Source organism: Lactuca virosa, chromosome 1 (genome assembly GCF_052849685.1).
Source record: "Lactuca virosa cultivar CGN04683 chromosome 1, Lactuca_virosa_CGN04683_v6, whole genome shotgun sequence".
NCBI classification, from domain to species: Eukaryota; Viridiplantae; Streptophyta; class Magnoliopsida; order Asterales; family Asteraceae; genus Lactuca; species Lactuca virosa.
This window is the reverse complement of record NC_136426.1, coordinates 109,537,891-109,562,349: the sequence shown is the minus strand read 5'-3', so window position 1 is coordinate 109,562,349 and position 24,459 is coordinate 109,537,891. Positions and strand designations below refer to the sequence as shown.

Here is a 24,459-nt window from a genome sequence, read left to right as displayed (position 1 = left end):
GCTTTTTGGTATTGTATGTGGATAACATACTACTCATAGGAAATGACATCCCAACCTTGTAGGAGGTTAAGTCCTGGCTTGGGAAGTGTTTTGCTATGAAGGACCTTGGAGAAGCTGCTTACATCCTAGGGATAAGGATATTGAGAGACAGGAGTAAGAGACTAATTGGACTTAGTCAAAGTACCTACTTGGAAAAGGTGTTGAAAAGATTCTGCATGATGGAGTCCAAGAAAGGTGACTTACCGATCCAGAGCAATGCCAAACTGAGTAAAACTCAGAGTCCAAGTACAGAGACCGAGATAGCTGAGATGAGTCGAATACCATATGCTTCCGCGGTTGGTTCGATCATGTATGCTATGACTTGTACTCGCCCTAATGTGGCCTTTGCTTTGAGCATGGTCAGCAGATATCAAGGGAATCCTGGCAAGGCTCACTAGATTGCAGTTAAGAACATTCTCAAGTACCTACGGAGGACTAAGGACTGGGTCCTTACCCTCGGTGGGAGTGATGACTTGAGAGTGCTGAGGTACAGTGACGCCAACTTTCAGACCGACAAAGATAATTTCCGCTCTCAGTCGGGCTGGGTCTTTACCCTGAATGGAGGAACAATAACTTGGAAAAGTTCCAAGCAGGAGACAGTAGCCGATTCAACGTGCGAATCAGAGTACATAGCAGCAAGCGAGGCGGAGAAGGAGTCAATATGGCTGAAGAACTTCATCGGAGACCTTGGAGTTGTACCAACTATAAAGGAGCCTATGGAGATTTTCTGTGACAGCGAGAGTGCAGTTGCCTTAGCCAAGGAACCAAGGGATCATGGCAGATCCAGGCACATCGACAGAAAATATCACTTCATAAGACATCGGATAGAAGAAGGAGTCCTCGTAGCAAAGAGGGTATCGTCAGAGGAGAACCCGGCAGATCCCCTCACGAAGGGACTGAGTAGGGTTAAGCACTTACAACATGCAAGGCGGATCAGGCTGAAGGACGATATTAGTTTTAATGATTAGATAGTTTTGAAACTTGTAATAGTTGAAATGTAATTGACATTTGATGATTAAATAAAAGGTGTTCTTTATAAGTAATGTTACTATATTGTGTCAATCATTTACTATTGTTTCATTTTGCATGTTTTGACTTCCAGAATAATTATATTATTCAAACTGTCCACAGTCGTTCATACTTTGGAAGTAGGTATTGAAGCAAGACTGTCATGAATTTGGCTTGTTGATTGTCTGAAGTGTATTAGACATAGCAAAATTTGCTGCAACATTCATGAGTTCTCATAAGGTCTGAGTATTGGATTAAACCCACGCTCACTTGTATCACTTCATGGAATTTATCTCGAGTGATCGTGAGATGGTAATATCATATAAGTCTTCAAACCAAGAGATATGAGTTGTTGACTATGAGTTGGTTGTACATTGATAGTACAAAACCGCTTCGGTAACTTGATGTTATAAAACGTGCTGTTGTGTACGATTTAACGAGTAGTTAGTACAAGCATATGAGTTGAAGTTTATCTGTTCCTTTTAGTCCTTGGAGGATTAAAAGCGATATCTTGGGCCCCTCGATGATTTTGTTTTGACATATGTGACGGGCCTGGTCAGAACTCAATTGATGTGTTCGATTAAGTTCTATGTCAAACAAATCGGAAATCGGGAAACAAACTGCTGGACAATAAGTATGTCGTTGTTCCATGTATTTTTCCGGCTAATATCTTGAGAACAGAGGATCATATGATCACTTATCTAAAATGGCACGTCACATTTCGACAGAGGCTTTTAAGAGCTACGATTGCTAGTCGGATCCTGAACTCATACTTTCAGCTATAGTTATTAGACTTATCCAAGTGGGAGACTGTTGGATAAGGTGTCCAAGTCCATAACTATATTTGGTATGTACTTAACCCGAGAGTAGCATGGTCCATTTGGGTTGCATGGCACCAGAACAATCTGAAGGATGGACAAATGAGAAGAGGTTATTTATGATTTATGAATATATTATAAGTTCTAATATATTAATATGAAATCATATTATTTAATTAGTATTGATCAAGAATTTATTTGGAATTAATTTTGTGATCAAAAGAGACTAATTAAATATATGGGGATTGATTGTGCAAATCATTTATTCTTATAATGTGGGCCAATGATCCATAATTCTTTATGTTGGGCTAAACCAATGTCACAACCCATGGATGATCCATGGAGGTTTAAACCCATGGAGCATAAGGAATATGGAAGGTCATGCACATTAGGGTTTACATAGTGTAACCCTAATTTTGCAACACTATATAAGAGACCCCATGGCTCCTAAAATCGGCACCCTAGTGTTCTTGGAAGAGTTATAGCCGATTTTTAAGTGCAAGTATTCTCTCTCAAAGTCCTCCATTGTTGGTGATGTTGTGTGAAGCATTTGAGGCATCACATTTGGGGTGCTAGGCTCTTAAAGGTCCAAGGAATCAAGCTACATGAAAAGGTATGTATTCTATCTAGATTTTTGTTATACAAGTACCTATGTTTGTATGCTAGATAGGACAATGCTTTGGAAAATCATTTGCATGTATAATTAGAGAAAACATAGATCCAAAGCATTTAGGGTTGTATGTGCACCTTAAGGTTTTTAGGATGCTCAAAACCCATCAAGCATGTACTCCACTTCCATCGTGATAGGTTCCGGCGCAGGCATTGCCTCTGGTGCATGCTCAACTACACGAGGCTCAGGTTGTTGGTTTTCATTGCCATTTACTAGTTTTCTACGTGTTCTCACCATGACGTTCTATACACCAAACTATCGTTTAGTGTACCGGAATCGCAAGTATATTATGATTAAGAAGTTTTTAGTTATGTTTAGATGCATAATTCTCCTTATCACTCTGAAAAGTTATATGCCATATCTAATACATTAATTTATATGTTTAGAATCATTGACACATAAAGTTTCCAGATCAAGGTTGGAAATAGACCTTTAACCCTTTCTAATAATAGCAATCTAGGTAGGCAACCTAAGGCATGCTATAATAAAAATCATTTACCACATAATAGCAATTAAGGCACATACCCTAAAGTATTCTAGTGCTTGTATCAATTCAGGTATACTACCTAAAATAAAATAGACATACACCTCACGATCATCGCTTAGAATTCTAAGTTTAAGTCTATGAATCCTCGAAATTCCTAATTTACTTAAACTAATTCTCTGATACCAACTGTGACATCCCCATTTTTCATGGTCAGAAAAGACCTTTTTGTTTATGCTTATTTAAAACAGAGTTTATTTATAACTGTGGAATTTGTCCCGTAAGAGTATTTTCAAAGAATTATTTTTCATTAATTATTAAAAACTTGGGATGTCATAACTGATACAAGAAACATAAGCATAAACATAGTCATTACAGGCCTTACAATGTCCAATGGCCTATATTTCCTTAAATCTCTCATCAGATTCAAACACCTTGCACCTTCGTACCGTTACCTATGATACAAACAAACTGAGTGGGTCAGGTTGGGAAACCTGGTGGGTACATAGGGTTTTCAACCCATAATATTGTTATTATATTGTTTTAAGTATATATATCATATCAAACAATTAACCCGATTATCCATCACCATTCTCTCTCTCTCTCTCTCTCTCTCTCTCACTATATATATATATATATATATATATATATATATATATATATATATATATATATATATATATATATATATATATATATATATATATTCATCTCCAAGGTCCTGTCCTAAGGATATCGCAAACATCACGTAGACAGTACTGCTTCGAGAATTCCTCTGCAATACATGTCAAAAGGGAATATAATACATCGCATGAACATGTTGTTCATCACCTACAGGTTGTAAACCTGCCAGTGCTCCACTGGACTGTCTAGAATAGTCCTTGGTTGTCATATATACTCTGGTAGATGACTACATCGCAACATCACAAGTAAAAGTCATGACCTTTCCTAATCATCTCTCATCACCCATCATCCTTTTCATTTATTATCACCTACCACTATTGTTTTGGTCAAAAACTACACAAGTACTAATCAACAAAATTGAATGAGATGCTGTGATGTTCAGATTCTGTAATAGCACATGGTAGAAGAAAGTGACACGATGGTTTACAAGGAAAGCCCTTGATCCTTTCTAGGATCTCCGACATAAAACCTTGGGAGGTGATAATGATCACCTGCCTTGATGATTTTATTGATATAAAATGATGATTACAATGAATTATTAGTAAGAATGAGTAAAGAATTTCGTAGAGTAAGCTTAGACTAAAGAATAGTGTGTTGTGTGCAGAATACAAGTGTCAATTTATAGTCTAAACCAGCCAACAAGATGTCCGATATTTCTGGGATCCTCTATGACCAACTTCATGAACGTTATTTGACCAAGTATTCCGGGTCTTTAGCATGGTTAAGATGATTATTCGTTGAGAATTGGTCTTCCCTTGTGATGTGTGTGAAACCTGCTAGTTTTAATCCTACTAACTTAAACATAAAGACAAACACACAAAAGGCGGTGTACCTATCGATTAGTAGTTTAGTTCAGGTAAGTAGGGTATTGAACACAGGGAACGGTAAACAATTAAAATAAATGCTAATATTATCTAAATAAAACAATATAAAAGGGGGTTTCTCTAGTTTTGCAAGACTAGAAACTTAAACAATCAATTAACACTCAAACAAAATACAGTTAACAATTAAGAAGAATAAGAAAGGACAACTAGATTCAATGATAAAAGAGACTTTTGTTCAGATTTGATTCACTTATTCCTATGGTTGATTTCGTGGAAAGTGCAATGGATCAATATGTCAATGGTTACCGATTCCTAATATGCTTGGGTTCATGTTCACTATTACCAATCCTTTAGTAGACAAGTTAATTCAAACAGTGGCCAGTTGATTAAACTAACAAGTTTCCTAGTGTTCAGTTCGTATCAAGTAAGACTTGTAATAATAGCTAATCAAATTTGTTCAATTCAATCAACTCATATGTGGTTGTTCATCACACATGCTCACACATTGATTTACATATTTTCTAGTTAACCTTAGTTTCATGTTCACTATTCCTAGGCATACAATCTTGTATTCTCAAAATTATATGAATCAAGTAATCAAGAAGATGTTCATGCAACTCAATAACTTACTTATTAACAGAAAATATTTATCATCAATACATGAGGATCTTTAACAAGCTTAACAAGATGAATAACCAAATCAATATTAATCCAACCACTCAATCAAACCATGTTCATAAGATTATCTCATCTAAACAGAAGTAAAAAGCTTTTAGCTCATATCTATAACAAGTAATAACCTAAATTCAAAATCTAATGATTCAAACATGGTTCAAAACAAAGTTTAAAAAAAGAAGAATAATTATTTGCCTTTCATTCTCTTCTAAATTGTCTCTTAGGTTGCAATCTCGAAAATTGAAGCTCCAAGAACCCTTCTGATCTTCAATAATCGCAGCTAGCCTCCAGAAAGTGTTAGGGTTTCGGGCATAGGTGTTCTCTATTTATAGTTACCAAAAATCAACCCAACTCGTCGAGTTTTTAAGACCAACTCGATGAGTTTTTTCGATAATCCGCGTATACAGCGTGTACGGCAAGGCATCTTCGAATCAGGAACATTCTGACCAACTCGTCGAGTTGAGGCCCAACTCGTCGATTCCGTTTGGAATCAGCATTTTCTCAAAACACGAAAGTCGTCCGAAATTGTGTCTAATTTTCAGAACATTTTGAATCTCGTCAATCGGAGTTATGGTTCATGAGATATGGCCAAAACACTGACGAGGGGTCAAGCTATCCAGCGACATCCTTCTTTCTTCAGAGTTCAATCTCCAAGCTTCCAATCATTCAATTCTCTTCCTTTTTCACCCGAGCATGTCTTTTATTGCTGAAATTGAAATATTAAGCTAATTAAGTACCTTTTGTCCATAAAATGATATAAAATCAACAATAATTAATAAGATAATGAATGATTTCTATGACTAAATAAGCCCATATCACCTTGACTACTTCTGCACACGTGTTAGTTATAGACAAAATATGACCATTATAAATATTAATAAAAATAATAACGGTAATTATCATTGATCCTGAGGTAGCTATTGATCCTGGATATTTGAGGATCCTGAAAATTGTAAGGATCTTGGCCCTAACAATTGCCCCAAGTTATTCCTGAAAATGTAATGTCAGTTTCGGAAATGTTGAAGGAATAACTTAAATTAAATTTAAAAGAGGAATTTAAAATTAGTCCTTAATGGATAGGTCTTATCTTTATCAAGATAATCGAGAAATGGTCAAATCATCTTTGTTATCTTTTTCTAGCTATAAATGAGGGATAATCGAGAAATGGTCCCAAGTCGCCATCATCTCGTTGTGAAGGTAATCCTTTTTCCTTTTATTTGTTCTTCCGTTGTTTCGATTTTCCTTTTCATGGCTAAGAAAACTAGTCACTCTCGAGCTGGCGTTGTTATTTCCTCCGAGAACGATTTTAGTGATAAGGAAATCTTAACCTATGACGAGGTTTGTTCTTTCAACAATGAAGACATGGAATCGTTGAAAGCCATCAGGATTTCCCTTCTGATGTGGTTTTTCGTCCTTTTGAGGTTATCGTTCAACCTGATTTTGTGTCTCGCACGAGGGTTTGTTTTCTTGAATACCCATTCACTCTAGGTTTAACTTATCCTTTTACCAGTATTATTCGTGATTTCTCTTTTTGTGTACCCAAATCTCCTATATCCAAACTATGCATGTGGTTTGGAGGATCCTCTTTTGGATCGATCGCCTGAATCATTCCAAGAATATGGACATTGGATAACCTGATTTGGCCTTCATCTATGATCTTTCTACTTTCGGTTCTTCTCGTTTCCTGTTAAGAGTTAAGACAAACAAACCCCACCTCATACTGAAATCTAAACAAAATGATGGCGCTTGGAAAGAAAAATATTTCTTCGTGAGACGCGACTCGATTCCTGAGGTTGATTCCCTGCCAAGAACATGGATTAAAAAGGGTAGGAAATAAATTTAGATATCAAGAATCCTGAAATTTGCTTCCCTTATTTTGTTTGTTTTGATGCAGCATTCAGGTTTGAGGAGCTTATTCTTGTCGCTGGTGACTCTGAGGACAAAATTTCCAAATTTCTCACACTTCCTGCGGTTGAGAGGTCGTTCAAGCTTGAATATTCCAGTCTTCAAGAGGGTTCCTCCACTACTGCTACTATAGCCACTGGTAATATTATTTTTCTTGGATATGTCATTTTAGAGGATCCAGACTTGACAGGGATCTCTGGCAGGTTCTAAGACTACCCGGTCCAAGGCCCGCTTTGGTTTGGCAAATCTTGAAGATGATATGACCAGTGGTTCAATCAAAGATAAGCAGGAAAAAGGTGTCAATCTTCCTCTTTCGAAGAGATCTCATATAGATCTTACGGTTAAGGCTTCAAGATCCCAAAAATGAAAGACTTCTGAGGCTGTAGACTTCAGCTTAGAGAACCTCAGCATCGAGGATACTGTTGGGAAGTTGTCCTCATTTTCCCAAGCTGTAAGAATTCTGCATAGGCGTTATTTATATTAATCTATCATACCTGTTCTTTTTCATGTTGATGTTTATGTTTCTTCCAGGTCTCCGCTCACGTTTCCCATGTTACCAACGAGCTCAAGGTCCGTGTCGATAAAGTCGAGTTAGTTCTAAAAGAGCAGGAGAAGACGTGGAGGGTCACCAATGAGAATCTTCTCCAAAGGGTGGAGTTGTTGAGCAAACTAAAAGTCAAAAATGAGGAAGAGCATCTCACGGATCTTGAGGAGGTGATTGCTGATGCAAATACAAGTGCTGCGATAGCTATTCTGTAGGCTAAGATTAAGTTGGCTGAGGATCTGGAAAAAGCAAGTTCCTGGGACGTGGATGGATGGTCTGAGGCATTGGCCAAACTGATCGATAAGCCTGTTGTCGCCAACCAGGATCCTGTGTTGTTGTTTACCGGAGGAGGGGAGAAGAAGGATATGGCCAATGATGACCAGACCAAGTTTTAGGCCTGCAAAAAATTGGTTTAAATAGTTTTTGTTTTTGTTAGTGATTTAAGACAATTAACCTTTTGGTTGGGTTGATATGCAACCCTTTTTTCTTTTGAATGATATGGTAGCATTTTCCTATTATATCTCCCTCATGGTTTTTCTACATGGTTGATTGTCTTTGATTTTTTCTTTAAGTTTCATAAGTTTTTGAATTTTAGAATTTACTGAGGATAAATTCCAACTTAGGAGAGAACTTTGGTTCACTGCTGAGAATGAGGTTCCTTACTAATGAAGGTCGATGAGGATCCTTAAAGGCAATGATCCTTATTGTCATGGATCCTTCGAAAACAAGGATCACATATGGGAAATTTCTCCTTAGGATAACCTGTTTAGATTATAGACTTCGACAAAATTCTTGTGTAACACTGTAGGTTCAATGGATAACATGTTAACGTTATATTCTGGGGAGGATCCCAACTTGTGATATGATTCATGGGAGTGATAACATGAAAATGTTACAATTCGATTGTATTCTCTGGGGAAAATTCCCAACGTGTGATAACATGAAGATGTTATAGATCTTATGTAATTTCTGGGGCATGATCCCAATCTTTGATAACATGAAAATCTTATAAACCTTAAATAATTACTGGGGTAGGATCCTGTTTTTTGGATAACATGAAAATGTTATAAACCTTAAGGATCTCAACTTGTGTTCAAAGATAAGAGGGTTGCCAAGCCACTGAATCATGAAATGATCCCCTTACCCGTATCCCACAGTTAGATATCATGCGTCCAAGAGAGGTGTATAAACCTTAGTTCGTGTAAAAGAGGTAACTAGCTCTTTAAACCTTGGAGGGGATTAAGTACCCTTAGGCGTGGGAGATATGATCAGTCTCTAGCATGTGTATATGATATTTTATAGATTACATTGTTAAATATAATGGAGTTTACCAAGTATTAAGGCGTTAAGATCTTCATGTATCAAGATCCTTGTGTTCCAGGGTGTTCAACCTTGAAGATCCTGATGTTTCAGGATCTTCAATCTTGAGGATCCTGATGTTTCAGGATCTTCAATATTGAGGATCCTTAACCGTATGTTGTTCTGCACAACAAACATTAGCTAGGGGTGGGCGTTAGTCTAGCTAACGCCCCTCCGACGCTTAAGTTAGAAATGTATTCGAGGAGAAAGCAAGTGACAACGAAAATTTTAAGGTAAAGAAAATGTGTACCTTGGTTTTGTTGTGGATCATTCGATCCTACTTACATGTAGTATGCTTTGAGGTGTATAGCATTCCAGGATTTTGGCAGAACGTTTCCTTCGAGTGTTGCTAGCCAGTATGCTCCCTTTCCTGCTTCAGCACCTATAAGATATGGTCCTTCCCATTTAGGAGCCAAATTTCCTGCACTAGGATCCTTAGTGTTTTGGAATGTTTTCCTTAATACCAAGTCTCCTATTTGAAACCTCCTGACTCTTATGTTCCTATTGTAGGCTTTGGTGATCCTTTGTTGATGAGCAACAATGCGTATTTTGGCAAGATCCCTAAGCTCGTCAATAGTATCAAGATCCTGTGCTAGGATCCTGTCGTTATTCTCTTGATCTTGCAGCAAGTATCTTGTCGTCGGGATTACTACTTCAGTAGGGATTACTGCTTCTGTCCCAAACACCAAAGAATAGGGGGTCTGACCTGTGGCCACTTTGGAGATGGTCCTATCTGCCCACAAAACGAAAGGAAGCTCTTCTGCCCATCTTCCTTTATTTTTATCTAGCCTTTTCTTCAAATTGTTTACTATGATTTTGTTGCTAGATTCCGCTTGACCGTTAGCTTGGGGATGAACAGGAGTGGACATTATCATTTTGATTCCCCAGCTTGTGCAAAAGTCTCTTGTCCTTTTTCTTATAAATTGGGATCCGTTTTCGCATATCATTTCATTCGGGATCCCGAACCTGGTCAAGATATTACGTTTAATAAATGATACTACCTGTTTGTCTCCTACCTGAACGAAAGCTTTAGCTTCGATCCATTTGGAGAAGTAATCAGTCATCACCAGCATGAAGACTTTTCCTCCTGGGGGCACTGGTAATTTTCCTACTATATCCATCCCCCATTTCATGAATGGCCATAGGGAGATAATATGATATAGAGGTTCTGCCGGTTGATGAAGGATGTTGTTGTGTCTTGGGAAAGCATCACACTTTTGAGCATGTAGAAAGGAGTCTTTCTTCATGGTTGGCTAGTAGTATCCTGCTCTTAGTATTTTGGAGCATAAGGATCTGCCCCCGGTGTGATTGCCACAATCTCCTTCGTGTATATCCTTTAAGACTTCTACAGCTTCAGTATCTTCCAAGCATCTAAGGCATGGACCTGCCATAGATTTTTTGTAAATTTTACCTTGGATTAACACGAATCTTGAGACTCTTGTCCTGAATGCTCTTTCGCTTTTTTCTTCTGTCAGGATTGTGCCATTTGGAGATACTCCATAATGGGTTGGGTCCATTATTTCGGACTTCTTCGAGGATCCTGTCCATTGGGATCCCTTTGAGGAAGGATCCTAAGGTCAGGATCTTCAATAGCTGTTATGCTTGTCGGATGTTTAGGATCTTTTGATTTGTCAGAGAGGGTTTCTATGGTTGGGGTTATTATATGGGTTATAGGAATCTTCGTCTCTGGTGGGATCCTAAGGGAGGATCCTAAGTTGGCTAATGCAAATTACTCTGTGTTTTCTTCTCTGGGAACTTGGGTTAGGCTAAAGTTTTCGAAATCATAATCTAATTTTTTCAGGATCTCTATATATAATGCTAATTTTCCACCTTTCACTGCATAAGATCCATTGTAGTGATTGGTTAGTAATAAAGAATCAACAAATACCTAAAGATCCCTGATTTGAAGATCCTCAGCCAATTGTAGTCCCATAATGAGTGCTTCGTATTCTTCTTCGTTATTGGTAGTGTTGAATTCACAACTAACAGCATGGGGTATGATGTCCCCCTGTGGCGACTTTAGTATGATCCCTAGCCCTGTTCCTTTTTTATTTGAAGCTCCGCCTGTGAACAATGTCCATTTTCCTAGGTGTTCATCTTCTACGAGTTGTTTGGCTTCCATGTCTACTTTGTTTTGCAGATCATTACTAAACTCAACCACAAGTCTACTAACGCTTGTGATTTTATGGCGGATCTTGGTTCATATCGGATGTCAAATGTGCTTAACTTCACCGACCATTTTGCCATCCTTCCTGACATTTCTGGTTTTCTCATGACATTCTTAATAGGATAATTAGTTTTTACATGTATAGTGTGTGTTTCGAAATAGTGTCTTAGCTTAGTAGAAGCAGTTACTACGGCAAGAATTAATTTTTCTAGGTGAGAGTACATGGTTTCATGATCCAGGAGACTTTTACTTACATAGTAGATAGGATGTTGATCTCCATTAAGATCCTTGGCCAGAACGGAACTTACCGCGTTTGAGGATACTGAGAGGTAGAAAAGAAGTGGTTCTCCATCTATAGGCTTCACTAGTAGTGGAGCAGAGCTTAGATATTTTTTGAGTTCCTGGAAGGCTTTCTCGTGTTCTTCTGTCCATTCAAATTTCTTGTTCTTTTTCAAGATATCATAGAAGGGCTTGCACCTTTCTGAGGATCTTGAGATGAACCTATTGAGTGTTGCCGCTCTTCCGGTTAGCCTTTGGATGTCTTTTGTTGAAGATGGGGATTTTAGCTCGATGATTGCTTTGATCTGCTCCGGGCTTGCTTCTATTCCTCTCTTGGTTACCATATATCCAAGGAACTTGCCCGACTTCATCCCGAAATAGCATTTGATCGGATTCAACTTCATATTGTATTCGTCCAGGATGTCAAATGCTTCCTTAACATCTCTGAGGTGGTCTTCTTCTTTCATTGATTTTACTACCATGTCGTCAATGTAAATTTTCGTGGTGTCCCCCAACTTATCTTTAAACATTCAATTCACCAGTCTTTGATATGTTGCTCCTGCATTTTTAAGACCGAAAGGCATTGTAGTGTAACAATATATACCTCTTGATGTTATGAACGTTGTATCTTCTTGATCGGATGGCTCCATCTGGATTTGTTGAAATCCTGTTGAAGCGTCCATGAAGGTTAAGAGTTCGTGGCCAACTGTTGTATCTATCATAGAGTCAATGTGTGGTAGAGGGAAAGGGTCCTTAGGACCAGCCTTATTAAGATCCGTATAGTCTACACACACTCGCCATCTGCCGTTTTTATTTTGTACGACAACCACGTTAGCTAGCCATCTTGGGAACTTTACTTCCTTTATCATCCCTGTTTTAAGGAGCTTCTCTACTTCTTCTTGGATTATCTGATTCCTTTCATGTGCAAATTTCCTTCTCTTTTGGTGTATTGGTCTGAAAGAAGGATCAATATTAAGTTTATGAGTAATAATACTCTTGTGTATACCTGTCATATCTTCGTGTTTCCATGGGAATGTCTTGATTCTGGTTCTTAATAAATTCAATAGATCCTGCTCGATCTGCTCAGGCACTGAGGATCCTACGAGGACTTTAGCTTCAGGATCCTCGATGTCCAGGGGCACTTCCTTTACGTCTTGTTCCTTCGTCTCTAGAACATGTCGTGCCCCCTTCCTGAATTGCTATGCTTGTTCGGGTTTGGTCGTAGATTTCATAGAGGTTTTGTAGAATTCTTTCGATTCTTGTTGATCTCCCATGATCTTCAATATTCCTCATGGAGTAGGCAAATTTACACACTGATGGTATGTTGATGGAACCGCTTTCATCTCGTGGATCCATGGTCTACCTAGTATCACATTATAAGAAGATAAGGTGTCAATAACACACAAATTTTGTATAGAGTTTACCCCTTCTATGTATATTGGTAGCTTTATTTCTCCAATTGTGTGTTTTGTTTCCCCGCTGAATCCTATGAGGACTAAGGATCTCCTGACTATCTCTGATTCTGGGATGTTCATCCTTTTTAGTGCTTCTAGGAGTACTATATTGACCGAGGATCCTCTGTCAACAAGGATCCTTCTGACGAAATGGTTGGCCATGTACAATGTTCTCACGATTCCGTCATGGTGAGGATCTTGAATTCCTTCCCTGTCCGTCTCATCAAATGTGAATTCTTTTTCACTGCTAATCATGGTATTCTTCCGTGGTCTATCTTCCTTTTCTGTTTTAGAGACCTTGGCGTGTCTTTTAGCCTGAAAATAAGAGGTACCACAGATGTTAGATCCGACTGAGATAACGTTAATTATCTTAGAGTCAGAGGTGCAGATCCTGGTTTCTCTGGGATCCTGTGGTCATCCTGGCTGTTCTCCTTGTATTTTTCTCTTTTTCTCCCTAGGATCTCTTTGAGGTGTCCTTTACTAAGGAGGTAAATGACTTAGGGATATGCAGTCCTTCGTCATGTGGCCAAAGTCTTCGTGGTAAGCACACCATTTGGACTTTTCTTTCCAAGCGGTGGACTTGATGTCTCTCTTTGGCCATCTTGCTTTGTATCCAAGATCCTGTATAGCATGAATTACACCTGAAACATCCACAAAAAAACAATAGTCGGTGATCTTAGGAAGTTCTTCTTCTTCTCCTCCATCTTCAAGGGCATTAACCCTGTGATGATCCGGTTTGGAATAGGGCTTCAATTTGTAGGATCTTTGAGTCGAGGATTCGGCCTTCCTGTTGGGGTTCTCATATTGATCTGAAGGGTTGCTTCTCTTCTGGATTTCTCTATCCTCTTCGAGCCTTATGAACCTCAATGTCCGACACCTGACTTCATCCAATCTTTTGCATAGGGTCATTATAAGGTCTTCATAGAAGGGTGAATCCTTTCTTAGTCCCGTTTTAAAGGCATCTTCGGCAGTGGCCATGTCGATGTCGGGGATGCTCAGAGCTTCCCTGCCAAACCTGTTAACAAATTCCCTAAGTTTTTCCTTAGGATCCTAAACCACCCGGTAGAGATCACTAGTGATCTTCTCAAAGGTTCTGCTGCAAGAAAACTGGTTATTAAAGATATTGACTAAGTGTTCAAATGAAGTAATAGAGTATGGGAGAACGTTTAGCAACCATTTGAGGGCTGATCCTGTAAGGGTCGAACCAAAGCCTTTGCATAGGCAAGCTTCCTTTAGGTAACATGTGATGGGAATGATCTCCATCCTTTCTCTGTATTGGGCTATATGCTCTTCGGGATCTGTAGTTCCATCGTATAGTTTCATGCTGGGAGTTTGGAAGCGCTTAGGAACTTCGGTATTGGCTATCACGGGAGCAAATCTCGAGATCATGTGGCTTGTAGGAGATGCTTCTGGTATTGGTTGGACCACTCTAGGTACACTGGAGATCATTTGTCTCAATTGTTGAAGTTCCCTTGCCATGTTTAGGTTTATTCCTGCGTCAACGTTAGTATAGTTAGTATTAATAGTATTGTTGTTTAAGAAGTTACTAGAATCAAGGTTTCTAGGAGTGTTGAAAGGCTCATTAAGATCATTGATCATGGATGCTCGGTTGTCCATGGTTGTCCCCCAGAGTGACGCTACAGTGGTAGGAATCGTGTTCTTCTGGCGATTTTCTGAGGATCCTGCATTATCGAAGTCCAGGATCCTTGGTTTCACAACTGTGGGCGTCATTTCCTGGGATTTATGAAATTCCGCCTTCATCCTCTCCACTTCTTTAAGTAGTGCTCTATTCACCTCCTACTGTTGGGTCACCTGTTGCGTCATTTTCCTCATCATAGTGAAAAGCTCTGCAGTAGTGACTGAGACAGTTGGATCCTGGAGCCCTAAGGATCCCAAACTTCCTGGATTAGCGATTGAGGGGGTGCTTTTCTTGGATGTGTCAGGCGTTTTCCTCTGAGTAGGGGGCCCACTCGGAGGAGGTGGTAGGTTTTTGGTTGTAATGGAAGGAGCAGAGGACGAAGAGAGGATCGGTTCTATAGACATGATTTTTTCGAGGATTTTGAACACCACGGCCCCACAGTGGGTGCCAAATTATTTTGGTCAAAAATTACACAAGAACTAATCAACCAAATTGAATGTGAGTATGTGATGTTCATATTGTGTAATAGCAAATGGTAGAAGAAAGTGACATGATGGTTTACAAGGAAAGCCTTTGATCCTTGCTAGGATCTCCGGCATAAAACCTTGGGAGGTGATAATGATCACCTGCCTTGATGATTTTATGGATATAAAATGATGATTACAGTGAATTCTTAGTAATAATGAGTAAAGAATTTCGTAAAGTAAGCTTAGACTAAATAACAGTGTGTTGTGTGCAGAATACAAGTGTCAATTTATAGTCAAAACTATCCAACAAGATGTCCGATATTTCCGGGATCCTCTATGACCAATTTCATGAACGTTATTTGACCAAGTATTCCAGGTCTTTAGCATAGTTGAGATGATTCTTCGTTGAGAATTGGTCTTCCCTTGACTACTTCTGCACACGTGTTAATTATAGAAAAAATATGACCTTTATAAATATTAATAAAAATAATAACGGTAATTAGCTCCTGAGGTAGATGAGGATCCTGGATATTTGAGGATCCTGAAAATTGTAAGGATCCTGGCCCTAACAACTATATAATATATTATACGTATGAAAATACATATACAGTTAAGTACAAATCATCTAATATTAAATCATCTAACATAGCTATCTTGATCACAAATAATAATCACATATAGCATTCAATTATCTAAATACTTCATATCTATGTGTAAGATGAAAGTAACTATGTACTCATCAGTTAAAAGCGGATGACTTGTGATTTAGGCAGCGCTTCGCCTTAGCACTTTATCTTTTCCTTTGATGTGACCTAGTTATAAATACCACTAAGTCTTAGTCTTATATTCATCGCGACTAATGATAGTCTAGACTCCTTAATAATCTCAATGTCTACATCAAGATCTACCAAGTAAGGAATAACCACGTAGGATCATATCGGAGGTAGGGCTGTGCATGGGTCAGTTTGGGTCGGTTTTGGACCCAAACCCAACCCAACCCATAAATGGTCGGTTTCTGCTTTTCAGAACCCAATAGGATCAGTTTCTGGTCGGTTCGGTTTCTCGGGTTCTGAGGTCGGTTTCGGTGGATTTGCGCTCGTCCGATTGAGGGCCTTTCTCGCTTAGTGGAAAAAGTACTCAAATGGCAATACGAACCTAATGGTTAGCTTTTGATGCCACCATACCATAGGGGCTCTAGCTTACGACTATCAAAAAGAAGGCGATAAGGAAAGGCGTTTTTCGCTTTCTTGGGTTCAACCCATACACTCACGGGTTTTGGGAGTTTTGGGTTTTAACCCATTTTCCATAAATGAAGCAACAAGTTAAATACTTCAAAAAACACCAAATTTAAGTTAAATACTTCAAAAAACATGAGTCTTACAACAAATAGTCTATTACAAGTTACAACCAAAGCCCGAAATAGTCTATTACAACCAAAACACAATCATGTATGGGTCGGTTTCTTGGGGCGGTTTGTCGGTTTTAAGTATGGGTCAGTTTCTCGGGTTGGATGGGTCGGTTTCTGGGTAAAAACTGAAACTGAACCCGATTTTTCGGTTTTTAAAAAATTCAAACCCTAACCATCGGTTTCGGTTTTTTCGGTTTCGGTTTCATCGGTTTTAGTCGGTTTCTCGGTTTCTTGTTTTGGGTTTGCTCACCCCTAATCGGAGGTAGGGTGAGTTTGGTATACATAGTATATTTTGTTTGGAAATCTCACTTTAAAACACATCACTGAATCCAACATTGACACCACTCCCGTAAGCAGATCAAACAGTATAATAACTTGAAATCACTGATAAATCGTATTTATAGATTCATAACAACGACTATGAATATAAATATAAGTTACACGTGAATTAAGGTAAGTGGAACATACTTTACAAAGATTTTCTAGCGGAAAGTCGGACAGTCGAGAGCATAATTCTGACCCGAACGCTTCTAATTTCAGGGATCCTAGATATCTTAGAGATTTCCTAAAATGCTTAGTGTAACATTCATAAAATTCAGGAAAATTTTAAACTTTATAAACAATCCAAAAATCATCATTGTTTACAAATTGTTTTTAAAATAAATGTCAGATCAGAGAAATCCCAAAATCATGAAGTAAAATATGAGGAGGTGCACGATCATGCCTTCGTCTTGCCGCGATCCTCTGAAGTACCTAAAACATAATCCAAAACTGTAAGCCCAAAGCTTAGTGAGTTCCCCCAAAATACCAATACATAACAAATAGCACAGTAATATAAACAGCATACTTTAGGACCAATCAACCATCGGGTTGGAATACCCCAGGCCCCTCAACCATCGGGTTGGAATGCCAATATATTATGGGTCCAATCATCCTCGAGATGGAATACCCCAGGCCCTCAACCATCGGGTTGGAATGCCGACATAATGTGGGTCCAATCATCCTCAGGATGGAATACCATAGGCCCTCAACTCTCGGGTTGGAATTCATCGGCCTGTTGGCTTACACACAAAGTAGTGAAGCCTCAACCACCAACAATCATGTGCACATATAACAGATAATCATATAACAGACTACATCCAGTCACACAGATCTACAGATCACTGAGCATGGCAACATCCTATCTACTAGGATACTGATCTAACAGATCATAACAATACAATAGCATGCATAACAGGATACCAATCCAATGAGACGGCATTGGTGCCTTCGACCTGCAAGTACAGTGAGGACAACTCACCTCACAAGTAGTGCAAAGCTGACAATGTCTGACTCCAAATCTCAGCTCCCGACTCAAATGCCTACAACCATCATGTGACCAATTCCATTAAAACCCCAAAATACCCAAAATGTCCTCAAAGGTCAGCTTGGTCAATCATGGTCAAAGTTAAAGTCATCAGACAAGGTCAACAGTCCATGTTGACCCAACTCGTCGAGTTCCACAGTACTCAGAAACTCGGGGAAAACCCTAGCCAACTCGTCGAGTTTTCCCCAACTTAACACATTCAGATGATTCTTCGATTCTAGGGACTCTAAAGCTCAGATCTGAACTCCAAATGTGTCTAAAAGGATAAAGTTTCCAACTTTATCCTTTGAGGCTACTCCAAAAGCTCAAAAACCCCTCCACAAGGCTTGAAAACTCAAAGTTTTAACCATTAAGCACAAAATCCTAGAGATCTGGAACTCAACCTTTCAAGAAGAGATTCTAGCCTCAAAAACGACCCAAAGGCTGGTGCTTTATATACATGCATGTCCAATGCATGTCTTGAACCCAAAATGTGTCAAAAAGGGAAAATATGACCTAAACTCCATGCATGACATCAAATCTTGACAAAAGACCAGATCCAACCCACTATAAGGCCACTTTGACCTGGAGATTCATAAAGGTGTAAACTTTATGATGTCCATCCGTTGCAACATCCAAGAATAAGGAGAAAAGGGACCAAACTCAAGATCTAGCCCCATAGATAGATAAAAATCGGATCTTGAATACTTACAATGGTCCAAAAGAGTGCCAAACTGAAGATGAGAGCTTAGCTTGCTAGATCCTTGCCTCCTTCTCTCAATCTTCTCCTTCTTTTGCTCCAATATGCCACACTAACTCACAATATGATATGAAATGAAGATTAGGGTTCACAAGGCCGATATTAGGGTTTGGAGGCTGATAAAAGATCAGCTTCAAGGACTTAAGGAGGTTATATAGGTTGCAAACCCTAAAAGCTAGGGTTTCATAATCAGCCGCCAACTCGTCGAGTTTTCCTCTCCAACTCGGCGAGTTGGTCCAAAAAGATGTGCGGCCCAAAGCCTTTCATCACGTCGAGTTGAGGCCATCAACTCGACGAGTTCCAAGGGAAACTTGACTTTGAATAATAAATCTCATACCTGGAAATCAGGATGTTATAACTCTCCCCCACTTGGACTAGGCTTCGTCCTCGAAGCCTGCTGCGGTGAACAAATCTGGATAATGCTCCCGGATCTCAACCTCCGGCTCCCAGGTCCACTCAGATCCCCTCCGACGATGTCACTATACCTTTACCAAAGGTACGTCCTTGCTACGCATAACCTTTACCTTCCTTTCCAGAATAGCTACCGACCTCTCAACATAGTTGGGGCGCTGATCAACCTGAATATCATCCAAAGATACCACTGCATCCTTGTAAAATATGCCCTTTCGCAGCTGAGAAACGTGGAAATTGCTATGAATCAGCCTGAGCTCCTATGGAAGATCCAATTTATAAGCAACCTTGCCAACCATAGCAACAATCCGGAAGGGTCCGATATATCGGGGTCCCAATTTCCCCCTCTTCCTGAAGCGAATCACACCTTTCCAAGGTGAGACCTTCAGCAACACCATGTCACCGACCTGAAACTCCAACTCAGATCGGCGCCGGTCGGCATAGCTTTTATGCCGACTCTAGGCAGTCTGCAGTCTCTGCCTGATCTGTTGAATAATCTATGTAGTCTGCAGAACCACCTCGGTCCGACCCATGACCCTATGACCAACCTCTCCCCAACAGAATGGGGTGCGATATCTCTGCCCATATAGGAGCTCAAAACGCGGAGCACCAATGCTATAATGGAAGTTGTTGTTGTAGGAGAACTCTGCAAGAGGTAGGTAGGAGTCCCAGCTCCAACCAAAATCAATAATGCATGCTCGCAACTACTTTTAGATCAATTTGGATTGAAAACAACTAACACATAATTTTTTCCATTAATCTAAATTAACTCATAAAACAAGGTAATACACAAAAAACTTTTGGTAATCCATAACTTGAGGACAAGTTATGGAGTCCATACAATGTCATTAAGATCAAGAATTACACTAACAAACAATTTGCACATAATTCCTATGATCTATCAAAACTCATAAGCATGAACATTCATAATCAACAATTTTCAAGAATCATATAAACTTTTATAAAACTTGAACTGTTGATTATAACTTTGAAATTGGTTTACCATAATCATTACCACATCAAAAACAGGTTTTATAAGTCCAAAACAGTTTAAGGTAATGATTCTATACCAATTCCAGCCTTAAAAGTCAAAAATATGCTGTCAGGGACTTCTACTCGTCGAGTGTATGAACCTACTTGACGAGTAGGATGAGTTTCTTCATGGACTCGGCGAGCCCAGTGCCCAGGAAGCCATAATTTTCGATTTTTAAGCTATTTCAGCATGTATGACTTGAAAACAAGCCTAGTCTCTGATACCACTGTTGGGTTTTGAGCATTCTAACACTCTTATCGTGTACATGCAACCCTAAATACCTTGGATCTATGTTTTCTCTATTATACATGCAAATATCAATTTTCCAAGGTATTATCCTAACTAGCATAATATGAACAACATGTAATATAAAATCTAGTAGAATTACATACCTCTTCCTTGTAGGTTGATTCCATGGAGCTTAAGAGCCTAGTGCCTCAAGTGTGACACCTCAAATGGTTCACACAACATCATGAACATCTTGGAATAACCATGAGAGAGGATACTTGACTCATAGAAATCGGCTTGCCCTCTTGTATATGCACTAGTGCCGATTTCACCAACCAATGGGGTCTTTATATAGTGTGCACGTTAGGGTTACACCATGTAACCCATGACTTTACCCATTCCTTATGCTCCATGGATTTTAACCTCCATGGAGTATCCACGGGTCACCACATGGGTTAAACCCAACACAAGGAATCATGGATCATAAGCCCACATATATAAGAATGAATGATTTACACAATCAATCCCCATATATTTAATTAGTCTCTTTCGATCACTAAATTAATTCCAAATTAATTCTTGATCAATACTAATTAAATAATATGATTTCATACTAATATATTAATATGTCACAAATATCCTCTTCTCACAAAAGGTCTATCCAAATGTTCCGATGCCATGCAACCCAAATGGACCATGCCGGGTCGGGTCAAGTATATACCAATTATAGTTTTGGTCTTAGACACTAATCCAACAAGATGCTCCCTGCAACTAATCAAAGAGATCATCAATCCGCAGAAGGGGATAACGGTTCTTCACCGTTAACTTGTTCAACTCCCGGTAATCAATGCACATCCGGTGTGAACCATCCTTCTTTTTTATGAATAGGATCGGCGCTCCCCACGGAGAACTGATCGGACGGATGAACTGCTTGCCTAGCAACTCCTGCAGCTGAGATGACAACTCCTGCACTTCAGGCGGTGCCAATCGGTACGACACCTTGGCAATAGGGGCCGCACCTGGCACAAGGTCGATCCTGAACTCAACCTGGCTCTTAGGAGGCACACCGGGTAACTCCTCCGGGAATACATCAGCGAACTCCCTGACAACCAGAACATCATCAACTGACACTTGATCCCCAACCCGCGTGTCAACCACATAAGCCAAGTACCTTGCACACCCATGTTGAATATACTGTCGAGCCCTGGCTGCCGAACAAAACCCTGAACCCATCCTAGTGCCCTCTCCATAAATAACCAATTCTACCCCACTTGGGGTTCGAACTACCACGCGTTGACCCTCCCAGTCGATCATGGCGCCGAAACGGCTCAACCAATTCATACCCACTATCACGCAGACATTCCCCATGGGAATAGGAATCAAATCGATCGGAAAGGATACCCCGAAGATCTCCAGAACGCAACCCTGATAAACCGAAGAAGCATAAACCTTGTGTTCGTTGGCGATAGAAACTCGCAAAGGACACTCCAACTCCCCTATGGGCAAAGCAAACTCCCTACTAAAAGACCAAGAAACAAAGGACCGAATCGCACCAGAGTCAAACAACACTAAAGCAGGCAAGGAGTTCACTAGAAATGTACCTACCAAAGGTACAAACAAATGAGCATAAAACAAACATAATCAATAAGATAAGGGATAGAAACATACCAGTCACAACATTTGGTGCTGTCCTGACCTCCTCGACAATAAGCTGAAAAGCACGACCTCGAGCCCTCGGGGGCTCCGCCCTACCCTGACTCCCATCAGTGATCCTCAAAGTAGCCGATGCTGGAGCCTACGTCGCCCTGGCAGCTAACAACGGAAATTGGGCCTTCATATGGCCTACCTGATCACAATATTAACAAAGTCTGATGCCAGAAGCTGGAGTCTGCTGCCGGAAATCCCTCGCAATATGGCCCTGGTTGCCATATTTGTGGCAACCCAAAGAAGACCTACAAACACCATCATGTACCTTGCCGCACTTACCACAAGTGTGACCCCTCTGACTCCCCGGCCTGGAGTCAACGGCCCTGAACCGCTTCGGTGCAGGCTGCGACTGCGTCGGGGCCGGTCTTAACTCCCGAGTCTGCTACTCAATCCCAATCTCAATCCGCCTGGAGGCCTCCTGCATTTCCAGCAAAGAACCATAGCGCTGTATAGAAACATACTGCCTGATCTCCGTCTTGAGCATGCTCAAGTAACGAGTCATCTGAGCCTGCTTAGATGCAGCAAACTCAGGGCAGAACATAGCTCTCTCCGTAAACATCTTGGTGATCTTCGTCACCGTCTCAAAACCCTGTCTCAAATCCACATACTCCTGTGCTAACCTCTCACGCTCTACCAGCGGGACATATCGGGAGCAGAACATATCAGAAAATTGCTCCCATGACACAGCAGCTCTCTGCTCAACAGAATAAGAACCGGTAGCGAGTCTCCACCAATCCTTCACTCAATACCTCAGAAGGTTCAGAGCGCACCTGACCTTCTGGTCAGCAGGGCATGAACAAGTGAAGAAACATCCCTCCACATCAGATAGCCACCTCATGGCTATGATCGGGTCCTAAACTCCATCGAAAGTCATGGGCTTCATTTTATCGAAGTCCCGATACTGAAAGACCCACCCTGTCCCAACACCTGCAGCCGCCACGGCTACGGAGGCTGCAACAGCAGCCGTCTCAGCAATGGCTGCATAGCGATCATCAAATAACTCCATCATCACGGTCTTGATAGACCCGAACATCTCCAAAATATGACTCCGGACAATAGCAACTACCTCCTCGCGAATGATCTCCCTGACGAGGTCTTCTGACAATATTGGCTCACCTTTTCTGCCGACTCCTGATCCCGATTCGGATCTAATCTCAACTCGTCTCGTAGTCACCATACTGAAAATATACCAGGAAGACATCATATAAACCACATATCATAGTAGGGAACCAACTCCCGATGAAGCCCTATGGGTTGTGACTTCCTTGCTATGCGTACAGGTCCCGTGCTTTCAGTAGTACGGTATCATACTACCTTCCACACCTACCCGTATTTGACTCAAGGATCATTACAAAGCCCTAATAACACTCATAAGAAAAGACGAACACTCAATCCTCACTCCCTAGAGGAAAGACTAAACATCTCACGACTGTTCGGCTGACCCTACACAACTCATCCATGAAACTTCCACCAACCCAGCAGCACTCGTGTATGCTAGCCATACATAACAATGGACCCTATAGACATTCGAATATCTGATCCTACCCTAATCCCTTTATCAAACAAGAACAGGAAATAAGGCCAAGCCAAACATTCTCAGGCTATAAGATCTTAGTTATATATAACCATGATGCATACACTAAGAAACTACAATAATGATGTCAATTCCATAAAAGAAAGGTCCTAGGCTATCAGGCATCATATAATCAGGCAATGCTATCATGTAATTCCTGAAGATCCCTAGCCTATCACTAGCTTGATGTTCTAACATATCACAATATCAAATAACAGTATGGAATTTTTAGGGTCTACTTACTGGCTTCGGCTGATCGTACACATCGCATCCTCCTTGAGTATTTTGAAAACCATTTGAAAAAATCATTTTGAAAATCTTCCCTTAGTTTGAGACTGGATTCACACGAGTTTTCCTCCAATTCACTCAAACCAAGGCTCTGATACCAACTTGTAACATTCATAAAATTCAGGAAAATTTTAAACTTTTTAAACCACCCAAAAATCATCATTGTTTACAAATTGTTTTCAAAATAAGTGTCACATAAGAGAAATCCCAAAATCATGAAATAAAACATGAGGAGGTGAACGATCACGCCTTCGCCTTCCCGCGGTCCTCTGAAGTACCTGAAACATAATCCAAAACTGTAAGCCCAAAGCTTAGTGAGTTCCCCCAAAATACTGATACATAACAAATAGCACAGTGATAAAAACAACATACTTTGCGCCCAATCAACCATCGGGTTAGAATACCCCAGGCCCCTCAACCATCGGGTTGGAATGTCAATATATTATGGGTCCAATCATCATCGGGATGGAATACCCCAGGCCCTCAACCATCGGGTTGGAATTCCTCAGCCTGTTGGCTTACGCACAAAGTAGTCAAGCCTCAGCCACCAACAATCATGTGCACATATAACAGATAATCATATAACATACTACATCCAGTCACACAGATCTACAGATCACTGAGCATGGCAACATCCTATCTACTAGATACTGATCTAACAGATCATAACAATACAATAGCATGCATAAC

The 24,459-nt window shown here is 40.1% G+C and overlaps 1 protein-coding gene across 1 annotated transcript; it reads right to left on the bottom strand.

Moving 5' to 3' along the window:
- Positions 1–8,042: 8,042 nt before the first annotated feature.
- Positions 8,043–9,879, bottom strand: LOC145118985 (uncharacterized). Its single transcript, XM_079054632.1, has 2 exons — positions 9,475–9,879; positions 8,043–8,048 (listed from the first exon to the last, which is right to left on the bottom strand). The coding sequence occupies exons 1-2, from the start codon at positions 9,877–9,879 to the stop codon at positions 8,043–8,045; spliced, it is 411 nt and encodes a 136-aa protein (XP_078910758.1).
- Between the last annotated feature and the right edge of the window lie 14,580 nt (positions 9,880–24,459).